The sequence below is a fragment of the Protomyctophum bolini genome (assembly GCF_963924005.1).
Source record: "Protomyctophum bolini genome assembly, chromosome: 22".
NCBI classification, from domain to species: domain Eukaryota; kingdom Metazoa; phylum Chordata; class Actinopteri; order Myctophiformes; family Myctophidae; genus Protomyctophum; species Protomyctophum bolini.
The window spans coordinates 5,381,863-5,393,370 of record NC_137883.1 but is presented as its reverse complement, the minus strand read 5'-3'; the positions used below and the strand labels follow the sequence as shown (position 1 = coordinate 5,393,370).

Below are 11,508 nucleotides of genomic sequence, written 5' to 3'. Positions count from 1 at the left end.
GTGTGTGTGTGTGTGTGTGTGTGTGTGTGTGTGTGTGTGTGTGTGTGTGTGTGTGTGTGTGTGTGTGTGTGTGCGCGTGTGTGTTAGTATCAGGATCAAGGAATGACAGCTTGACTGATTAGGCATGCACCGAATGGGAAATTCTGTGCCGAAAACCTAATACTGAATATGCTGAAAAAAATCATTAACATTATGAAGTACATCTCAATGACATCACAAAGATGTACTTCATAATGTTAATGATTTTTTTCAGACCTCCAGTTCTAGGCAACACAGAATGGGGGGACTGTTTTATTATTTCAACAACAACTAGGTTGGTATATTAATGACATAGTAAAATGTTGAAAATGAGTGGTATTCCCCTTTAACGGGTTAATTTATACATCTTCTAAACCCCGATATTACAATAACAACTATTATAATATCGTCAGTAATATCATCAGGTTATTAATGAATGTTAACATTATTACCATTATTGATCGATCAAGATGCTCTATCAATCTATCATCATATAATTATGGTCTTTTTCTTCATCATGTCTATGGTACATTGTCCAGAGTTAGACTGATCTAGGTAAGATCTTCAGAGTACGACCAAGACCAGTGAGAATGTATGGAAAGAGTGTGTCAGTGAACCTGTGTGTGAAGGTGTGTATGTGTGTGTTAGTGTCAGGATCACAGAATGACAGCTTTCCTTCATTCCAGTCCAGCTGGACTCTGATCCTCTGAGGCTTTTGCTTCACTGATAGAACAGTGCCTGGCTCTAAGGTGGTTGCTCCGTATGTACCGTCACGTAACCTTATTCTCCAGAATGGACCCCCCGTGTGTCCCTTCCTCTGATAGGACTCTGCTAACACACCTACTGACCATAATGTATTGTCTCCAACCTCAACATCCCAGCTGTGACTCCCTGAGTTAAAGCCTTCAGAACCAAGGACACGGCGCCAGTGGTCAAATCTCTCTAGATTGTCGGGAAGCTTCTGTTTCTCTCCCCGTGTCACGCTGGTCAGATCATCAGACAGGGTGTATACTGGATGGGCAGTGTTGGGGTCCAGAATGACAGGAGTGTAGGAGACAATGTCCTTCATCTTGTCCCAGACTCTGAAGGCCAGGTTGCCCAGGTGTTTGGCCACGTCTATCAGTGCTCCTGAGACCGGCTGTGGGTCTCGCAGTGTGAGCTGGACTCTCTCCATCGTGGTCTTGTAGTTCTGCAGGAATGAGATGTGTTCAGCTCTCAGCTCCTCCTCTATGGCTCTGATCGCGTTTGAAATGGTTGATATGTCTCTGTTCAGACCCTCGATCTTCTCCTTCATCATCTGACTCTTCTGCTGCTCTTCCTTCCTCAGTTCGGTGATCCTGGCCTCCTCTTCATCATGTAGAAACTGATGAAGCTTCTTAAACTGTTCCTTCATCTGCGTCTCTGTGTGTCGGGTCTGGAACGTAATGTGTCCTGCTGTCTGGTCATAGTTTGTTTTAGTTTTATTAAAGACCTCCAGCTTGTCCTGTAAAGGCTTCAGTGATTTCCGGACCTCCTCCTTGTGATCCAGAGCAGCTTCATCGATGGGTCTGAAACGGTGGTTGGCGTGTTTTTCTGAATGAAGACAAACAAGACACACTGGCTGTTGACAATCCAGACAGAACAGTTTGAGTTTTTCAGCGTGCAGAACACAGAGATCCTCAACCTCAGACCCTGTTGACATTTTCTTCAGTCTCTCCTGTAGGAAGGCCTCACACAGGTTCTTCAGAGCCAGGTCTATGGGTGTATCCCTTGATTGTCTCTTCTTACAAAGGGGACACTCCTTTATTTCCTTCCCTCTCCACCAGTCCTGTACACAGTCTTTGCAGAAGCTGTGGCTACACGACAGGAGACGTCGTGACACACAGGACAGGAAAAGTTCTCTTCCGAAAGAGACACCTTGGCAGCCCTTTTGCCTTTTCAGTAAAGCTACGAACACTCTGCTCAAGACAGGAAATCCAGCCAGTCAGTTGTGGTAAACACTCTGTCTTCTGGAATGTTCCCTGAAGTTTACTTTCGCAGTGAATCGTGCAGGCTCTTGTTAAAGTCCATTCAGCTGGCAGAGTCAGCAGCAGGTTGTTCCAGTGGTCTCTGGGTCACTATTCCCTCCTGTAGCTGTGGATGGAAAGACAGTCTGTCCTCCTCGCTGGAAGTTGTGCGTTTGATCCAAAGTGCAATCTTACCGTCTCAGATGAGTCAGGTGAGGGGTGGAGCTTTGACAGACCTGTTGCAAAGTTCACGCACACACACACCCATACCACATGGGCAACTGGAGGCCCGGGGGCCACATGCGGCCCCCACCATCACTTGATGTGGCCCTCAGGTTAATATTAGAATACTGATATATTATTGATTTCAGCTGTTACAATTCCAAACATGACCCGCTTGAATTACTTTAATTACTAATTAGTTTATATTAGTAGCTGAATGACTATAGTATTGGAATTTCATTGTCTTTTTTTCCCTTTTTTTTTTACGTCCAATGATTTTGCAATTACGTTCATAAAGTTAACATACGTATAACTAAATGCATTTGAAATCCTCCCAAAAAAAATCACTTTTCAGGATTCCAATTCAAAAATAGCAAAAAAAGGATTTCAATTAGAATATAGCAAAAATAGCTGATCTACAAGCTCAAAACGCGTCGCACTGCGACGTGTTTTGAGCTTGTAGATCGGCTATATTTGCTACGAACATGCAACGTGGCCCCTCTGGAGTGAGTGTGGAAATATTGTGGCCCTCTCCATCATCAAAGTGTCCCCCCCTGCTCTAGATGCAGTGACAGCGTCAGCATGGCTTATTCTTTAACATGGGCTAATTCTAACCTAACCTGTGCCTCCAAGTAATTAGAAAAACAATTGGCAACATGTATATATCCCTCTATTTTCTTTAAAACCTTGAAAAATTTTACTTTTCATTCATTTCATGTAAATAAAAAAGGGACGACGAACTAAGCCTATAAACAAACACTGTGGGTTGTTGAAGTACTGGTAGTTCTGTTTACCTACCCTGATACTGGTCCAGGCTAGCCTGCATGGGCAGCATTCATTCCATTTCGGGTTCATGATCCGGTCGGGAGCAGGATGGTAACTTGGTTATGTTGTATAGTCAATGATGGGCGTTCGAACCTGCACTCCCCCAGAGTTAGTGTCGAAGTGTCCAGTGTCGAAGTGTCCTTTTCACCACCGAAAATCCAGACTATGAATGAGCCTTTATGCTCCTGACGTGCATGTGCAATGGGTGAATTGATGCACAATCTCTATGTAAAGGCACTATATAAATCAGTATAGGCTACTATGAATGGTGGAAGAATTCTTATTCCGCCTACAAAACATGGCTTTCCTCCGAGGAGGTGGAAAGCCTGGTGACGCAGGGTTAGGTCCCAGGCTGGTTATTAAAGCAGTGATGCAGCTGGGGGCTGCAACAATTTGGGATAGGCTGCAGGTGTGCCAGCCTGATGGGAGAGGAGAGGCAATTAGCTCCACTGGCCACAATGAGTGAGTGATGATGAGTGAGTGTAACCAACAGTAACCATAGCTATTTTTCACAAGAATATGATAAATATACAGGAAAAACTGCAAATTTCTTTTCAAATGACATGAAAGAGAAGACAAGAGTGAACTAGCAGATGAACAGGTAGGCTAATAGGTCTATTAGTGTGCCTAATATACCCAAGATTGATTGATTACTCCTTCTAGCCTACTAGAAGGAGTGAGCTCTGAGCAGTGTTGTTTTCGTCAACTAAAACTAAATGAAAACTAAGCTATGATGACTAAAACTATGACTAAATATACTGACAATTTCATCAACAAATGAAAACTAAAATGTTAGGGAGGGACTATAGTGGACAAGAGAGATCCAGTATAAGTCATTTTACACTTGGTTGCATACTGAAAATAGCCGAACTACAAGCTCACAACGCGTCGCAGCACGGCGCGTTGTGAGCTTGTAGATTGGCTATTTTCAGCAAGGGTAAAATCAGTCATTACAACGGCATCAAGGCCCGACATTTAGTCGGCTAAATCAACTGTAGATTTAGTCGACTAAAATCTTATGAGTCCACTAACACATTAGTACTAAAACATTCCAGGTGACTAAAATGTGACTAAAAACTAAATGAAAACTATAGGCTAAGACTAAAAAAAACTAAGAGACTATAATGACTAAAACTAAATTCAAAATGTGCTGCCAAAAACAACACTATATGGCTATGGCTGGCCGCCCTAAATGTTTAATGCTGTATGACTAATCTGCTCTATGCAATACAAATTTCAACTCATAATTTGCAAAAATGAAAGTACACATATGTTTCTACAAAATATCAAATTTATTTTTATTAAAAAATGTATTTTTTTTTCTTCTCACATGCATACCCACACAGTTTATCACCATAAATATTGTCCAATGACACTTTTTTTTTTTAATTTTTTTTTGTGTTTTTGTCTTTGTTTTTATCTGATTCACAGAGCAAGCACATAATGGTGGACTGAAACATTTTATTTGGAAGGACACGAGGAGAACGTTCTTACAGGGAGAGGGAAATCTCAGTGACACTAACAAAAAAAAAGGCTGTCTGAAAATCAAGTATAAACATTTATAAATTACCTATACAAATGGATCAAAGTACAAAAGAGCAACAGCTTTTAGCAGACACCACTCGTTCACAGATGATTTGGTATTTTGGACTGCATGTATATGTATTCTTTCAACTATAATGCATAAACATATCACAGTTAAAAGCCTCGTTGTTAATTTAACTCCAGGAGATGCGTGCGGGTATAGATTTTTTACACTTTACAGTTAAATTAACAGAGGATTTTTGTTGTGTATATAGCTTTGGAGCAAAAATAATATAATTTAAAACCATATTGCAGACTGAACTTTTCATACATTCCTTTTTGGCAAGGCCTCACTGCACATCGCTCAATTTATGCATTGTACGAAATAAAATCTGAGACGGAACCCTGTCGTTTCTGTTTTTTAACCCATTCTGACCTGAGATCAGATTCATATGAGGTTTCCACTGGACACACACTGGTCTGATTAACCCATTCTGACCTGAGATCAGATTCTAAAAATGTCAGTCGTTCTTCGATTTTTCAAAAATAGCAGACCTACAAGCTCGTAGCGCGCCACTCGGTGGCGCGCTATGAGCTTGTAGGTCTGCTATTTTTCAATAGCTAAAGCATAACATGATGCTGACACAAAAATGGGTTCCCGGTCAGAATGGGTTAAACAGATTTGCAGCTCACGTCTGCCTTATCGCTCGAGTGCAACTCAATCGTACACACGAGACAACTAATAAGGAATAAAAACCATGTTTTGTTTGCGTGCGAAGTCATTCAAGGAATCCTTCACACCTCAACATGACCGTGAGCTTTTGAAATCCTTCTAGTCTTCCACCATGATCTTTGTCCATTTAGTAGCCTCTACAAATGTCATCTCTCACAGAACCACAAAAGAAAGGAGAGTTAACTGCAAATTCTGCAATATGTCAACGAAGGGACGACACCATATGGAACGTCTCTAAAAATGAACAAGACAAGATTCTATAGATGGTTGCTATATGATGACAATATAAGCATCTAAGCGTTTGTGTTGGTGATCAGGTCAATTTGATGGGGTACAGCAAAGCATGTCTTTACTGTACATCCCATGTGCAATTAAATGAATATGTCATGTCGCTGGCATGGTTCAGAAAATGATGTTCAATGACATAAGACTTAGCTTTACTGTATACGGATGTATCTGCAAGTCTGCAACACATCTCCCCTTGAACTATTCAGCATTATGTGCAATATTGAATGTTTGATATTCTTGCAAGAAAACAAGACGTGTGGAGCGCACATGTTCTTTAAGGTGTTATAGCATCATGCTATATGCTTTATAGATATTGAAAAATAGCAGATCTACAAGCTCATCTACGAGCTTGTATAGGTCTGCTATTTTAGAAAAATCAAAGAACGACAGTCATAGAAACATAGCTTTTTCAGAAAACCGTCGGGATGTAAAATATTTTTTTAGAATCTGATCTCGGGTCAGAATGGGTTAAAAAAAAAGCAGAGACGGAAAATATTTAGTTTGCATTTCTTTCTATATTGGAGACCTCCGACCTCCGACCTCCGGATGATAGAAAAACCCAAGAGGTCAAACCGGAGGGCAATTATACTTTGTGTTGTCAAGATGGCGCCCTTTTATATTCACCAATAGACAAAATGAAACAGTACACACACATAGGCAATGGAGGTAGCAGCACATCACAAAGGCCAATAACGATTATGGCCTCTTCAGAAACAAAAAAAGAATAATTATGCATCACATATACACATACTACACACACACACACGCACACGCACGCATACACACACACACACACACACACACTCACACTTTCTTTATTATTATTTTTTTTTTTACCAATCATCAGACAAAAAGCACACATTTTTTGTGCAATAGGAAGACAAACAAAGGTTGTCTCGAACTAGGCGTTTCATGACAGTTTGACAGCAATATACAGACGGACAAAAAAAAAAAAAAAAAAAAAAAAAAACACTTTCGTGAAAACTGGTATAAATGCAAGGTTCAACTTTGTCAAACGTGTACAAAAATGAGGAATGTTATGCTCATATTGTATTGTATTTTTTTTTATATAAAGGCCACTTTATACGGCTAAGCTTTGCCTGATGTGGCATCATGTCACTATTTTCGCTTTTAAGAAATGCCCATGTCGCCAATTCTTTGTTTCATGTCCGTTTCGTCGCAGAGCCCTATATCTGTGCTCGTGTGCCGGTCCACGCCACACCACAAGCTCAAGTTCAATGTCTTTCCCCCCCGCCTTATATAACCATGTGTGGATCAAACACTCCTTCTGTGATATTGCACTGAATAAAGCCTTTTGTTTAGCAGCAGCATTTTTTCCAGAATGCCTCAATAACAGTGACAGTGTCCCCCCCCCCCCCCTCCCCTCCCCTCCCTCCCCCCGTTTTCGTATATGGTCTCTTAACTCCTTTGTATTGACATCAATCCATCTCGGATTCCTCCACCAATAATATACCGTAGGTGTTCTCTGTTGTTATTATTTTTTACTTTGCTGAGTAAAGTACTGTATACGTATACTGTATAATATAAATCCAGACGTAACCCGAAATGTGTTTTTTCCATGGCTTGTATACCCTGCTTGACATAAACACACCACCAATAAAGTTAATTTGATTAACAATGATAAGAGGAAAATACATGTCATGAAAATCCTAGTTTTTTTTTTTTCTCCATCATTCCTTGATTTAAAATACATCACAGTAAATACTGTTATGTGTGCACGGGGGCTGACCGTATCTACTCTTGATTTTGGCACACAATGCAATGTATACATACACAGTAAAAAAAAAAAAAACGGTCCCTATTTTTATACTCTGAGTAAAATAAACTGAGGATTTTTTACTGTGTAAGTAACTTGTTTCGGAATAAATCACTGAACAAATAATGATACCACTGATTATATTCAACTAAAGCTCACACAAGTCCTTTTTTTTTTATACATGACTCTTCTTCGCCATGTTGTCGTCGTGATCGGAATTGATTGCGTTTAATGCACACGATATCATAGAGCGCCGCGCCACGCCGCGCCGCAACCTTGTGCATTGAATGCCACGACGAAAATGTGTGTCGTTTTTTTTTTTTTTTTACTTCACGGGGGACAGCCTCTTTAGCAGTTTCTTCCCCTTGGACAGCAGGCCCTTCTTCGTCTTCTTCGACGCCTGCAGGTCTTGGGAATTATCCCCCGGGCCCCCCCGCGAGTCCAGTTGAACCGGAGCCGCCGCCGCCGGGCCCCTCGGAGGGCTGAGGGGCCTCATGGTACCGGGGAGGAGGAGGAGGGGCTTCACTATGGGGGACGGGGCGCGGGGGACGGGCAGCAAGGGGGCGTCACTATTGTTGTCGACCGTCGTGGTGTTGTTGTCGGTGGCTTCTTCTGTACCCTGAGGAGAGAAGCCACGTGGTGGTGGTGGGAGGCATATGGGGTTTGGCAATTATACAAAAGGGACCTGTGACCTCAACATTTAAAAAAGAAATCTAAATCTAAATCCTCCATGGGTTTCTGAGATAAATATTTTCACGATTTTTCAAAAAAATAGCAGACCTATACACAAGCTCGTATATAGCGTGCCACTCGTTGGCGCGCTACGAGCTTGTAGATCTGCTATTTTTCAATAGCTAAAGTATATTACATAATGCTTTAGTTTAAAAAACACCAAAAGGGGTTGCCTTGACACCCAGAATGGGTTAAGTTGGGGGCGGCCAGACAATAGCCGATCTACAGGCTCACGACGCTTCACGTCATGACAAGTTACTGATCTGTCGCCGCTTGTGCGTCAGCCATTTGTGGTGTGTATACAGTACTGGTGTGTACTGTAACGCAAAGCAAGGCACACCCTTACAGCAAGTTTGAAACCTGATTTGTCAATACAATGTCAATAGTTAGCCCTGCACAAGTGTATAGATTCAACTGGTTGAAGTGATTGTTCAAAAATAATGCCTTTTATCACAATTTTCTCCAAATGCCTATTTTAGATTATATATTTGGGGGGGGGGGGGGTATATAGAGTTGATGTTTGTGTCAATGACAGAGTGACATTTACAGTGAAGAATTTCACCCGAGCATGACCGAGGTGTGCTTTGTATCATGACTTAACCCTATAATGCTAAAACGTGTCACCTATAATTAACAGACCATATTATACCACATCATGGGAGTGGACCTTTGTCATGTGACAAAAGAACCGTGATTTGGATTTATGTTTTATATCGTAAATAAATAAAAAAACAACTAAAAAAAGCAAGAAGTTGCCAACTGGTCATTTCCTTTCATGCGTAAAAGGGTATAGTTGACTTAACACTAGGCTTTCTTACCACTATACAATTAATCTTTCATTGAATACACACAAGTTAACATTAACTACAGTAAAAATGAGTAGTGATATGGCTGACTGAGTAAAATAAAACAATCTACCTGAAAATAGATAGCTATAAGTGAAGAGCAATTTCCGCAATTTCCGCAATTACCATTTCCGCAATTTCCGCAATTTCCATTTCCGCAATTTCCGCAATTTCCATTTCCACCATTTCCGCAATTTCCGCAATTACCATTTCCGCAATTTCCATTTCCGCATTTCCGCAATTTCCGCAATTTCCATTTTCACCATTTCCGCAATTTCCGCAATTACAATTTCCGCAATTTCCGAAAATTTTATTTTCGTTCGAGTAATAGTACAACTCTAATAGTATTACTTATAATAATGTAATTAAAGATAACTTCATTCAGATTTATTTATTTTTATTTCATTTTCCAGATTTTTTTTTCTTCTTTTTTTTTTGATTTTCATTGGTGGGCCAGTCATAATGGTCCCGCGGGCCTGATGTGGCCCGCGGGCCTGAGGTTGAGTATCACTGGCCTACAGTACTATAGAAAGAAAGAAATAACTCATTTTGGCCACTAAGGTGTACGAGATTCGCATACTGTACATCTAGTATGAAGAAGAGACACAGGAAAAGACATGAAACAGCGAGCACATTAGTACACCATCCACATGAGGCCCACCAACAGACAGTATAGGCCATGAGGGAACATACAGTGTTACATAACATACAACACTCAGGGACACAACTGTAGATACCAAGCCTCTTGTCTAAATGCATTGGCTGAACACATAAACGGATATTTTTCAAAAGTTATGTTTTTTTTTTTTTAATAATGTACTATATAAAATACCCCTTTCAGGTCGTGAAACTTTAAAGATGAGCATATACAGCGGACTGACTTCATGCTTCCTTCTATGCATGAGGAGTCCAAGCTGCTTCTTTTCACCTGACAGGGGAGAGTTTCACCGGCTGGACGTATAGCGTGTGGAAGGAACGCGTTGTTGCGACCAGTTCCGTTCCCCTCCATAGAAATCTATGAAATGGGAACTAAATCGTTACCAAGAAATTTCTTCACCAATGTGTTTCTAAATGTGTCTAATAACATGTACTAAACTCCTGTGGGAAATTGAGTTATTAGCATAATATGTGACCATACCCATAACATCCTATATTAGGCCAAAAAGTCAAAGCCAAGCATTAGTTTTGCACAAAAAACACTCCTTGGGCTAAATTAGGCCATATCCAAATGTGCTGACCTCATCACGTTTGTGATGACGGCTATGGCCGTTTTCCTCCCAAGGAGTGTTTTTTGTACAAAACTAATGCTTGGAATGGATTCAGAATCATGAAAACCCCCTAGTTTCATATGTCACATGCTACTGAAAGAATGATGAAATTTTGACTTTTTTTCTTTATATAGGATGTTATGGGTAATGTTCACATATTATGCTAATAACTCAATTTCCCCCGGGAGTTGAATTTCAAACTTTTAGTACATGTTATTAGACACCTTTAGAAACACATTGGTGAAGAAATTTCTTGGTAACGATTTAGTTCCCAGATTGGTCAAATACCTGATAAAATACCCTTACTAGTTGCTAAAGTGCTGGTCTCTGATCCGATCTCGCCGGAATACAGTGCGTGACTAATGCTATATCATAATGGCCTTTTTTGCGGTTGCATTAGGATTTCCAGTTTGGTATCTCAAGTTGCTGACGGCTTACTGTACACGAGGCAGACAGAGCCACTTCATGGTGTGAAATGAACAATCTTCCTCTTCCCTTTTATTTGGCAACTGTCAGTCGGAAACCTTGTATATGTCCTTTATTGTGTTGTTGTTATTATTTAGTACCCAAGCTATGGTTAATACTATTCATGGGTTCAATGTTTAAAGGGATTGTTCAAAAAGTTTTTGTATTTTTTTCTTATTTTTTTCCTTTTAGGTTTTCTGAGCTCAATTGCACCCAAAAAATAAATAAACGGAACTTTTAACATTCAGTAGATGTTCTGTGGTCTGGGGGGTTTTCTGGCTCAAACAAGTGCTCTGATTCTCCTGCTGAGTGTGATGTAAGGCCTCGTTCACACGTATCAAACACAGATGGGGGGGGGGGGGGGGGGGCAGAACACTACCAGCAATCAAACACAAATGTTTGGTCAAACCATGTGACTCCCATTGGACAAGCGTGTTGCCTAAAGCATTGTGGTGGCGAAGAAAATGAACAAACATTTTGTTTGACTGTGTTTGATACGTGTTGAATGAGGCCCTATAAGGGCCAGCAAATCCCATATATGTCAATGGGGATTTGCCAGCAGATGTCACCGTTTTGCCTGTTTCCATTGCAGCTCAAAAGGCTTCACAGACACAGAGAACATCCCAGACCACAGAGAATCCACCGAATGTTCAAAGTCCAGGTCGTTTTGGCTGTGTAATTGAGGTCATGAAACCTAAAAGAAAATCAAAAAAGAAAATGAAAATGAATGTCATGAAACCTCACCGTTCCTATTCTAGGCATGTCATTATAGGCGAAATGTTCAGAAAATGTTCAAATCTTTAAAAAAAAACGAAAAATTGCCGAT

General features: G+C 40.6%; 1 protein-coding gene and 1 pseudogene across 2 annotated transcripts in view; both read right to left on the bottom strand.

Moving 5' to 3' along the window:
* Positions 1–559: 559 nt before the first annotated feature.
* LOC308309591 (E3 ubiquitin-protein ligase TRIM35-like) lies at positions 560–3,060 on the bottom strand (annotated as a pseudogene). The gene is made up of 2 exons: positions 3,024–3,060; positions 560–1,931 (listed from the first exon to the last, which is right to left on the bottom strand). The product of its transcript is annotated as an E3 ubiquitin-protein ligase TRIM35-like (transcript).
* Positions 3,061–7,697: 4,637 nt separating this feature from the next.
* LOC308309590 (RIMS-binding protein 2-like) overlaps positions 7,698–11,508 on the bottom strand; it is a gene marked incomplete at both ends in the record, with an annotated part of 107,618 nt that continues 103,807 nt past the window's right edge. The window contains 1 exon segment of the mRNA XM_080755501.1: positions 7,698–7,991. Coding sequence (XP_080611627.1) covers positions 7,698–7,991 — 294 coding nt within the window.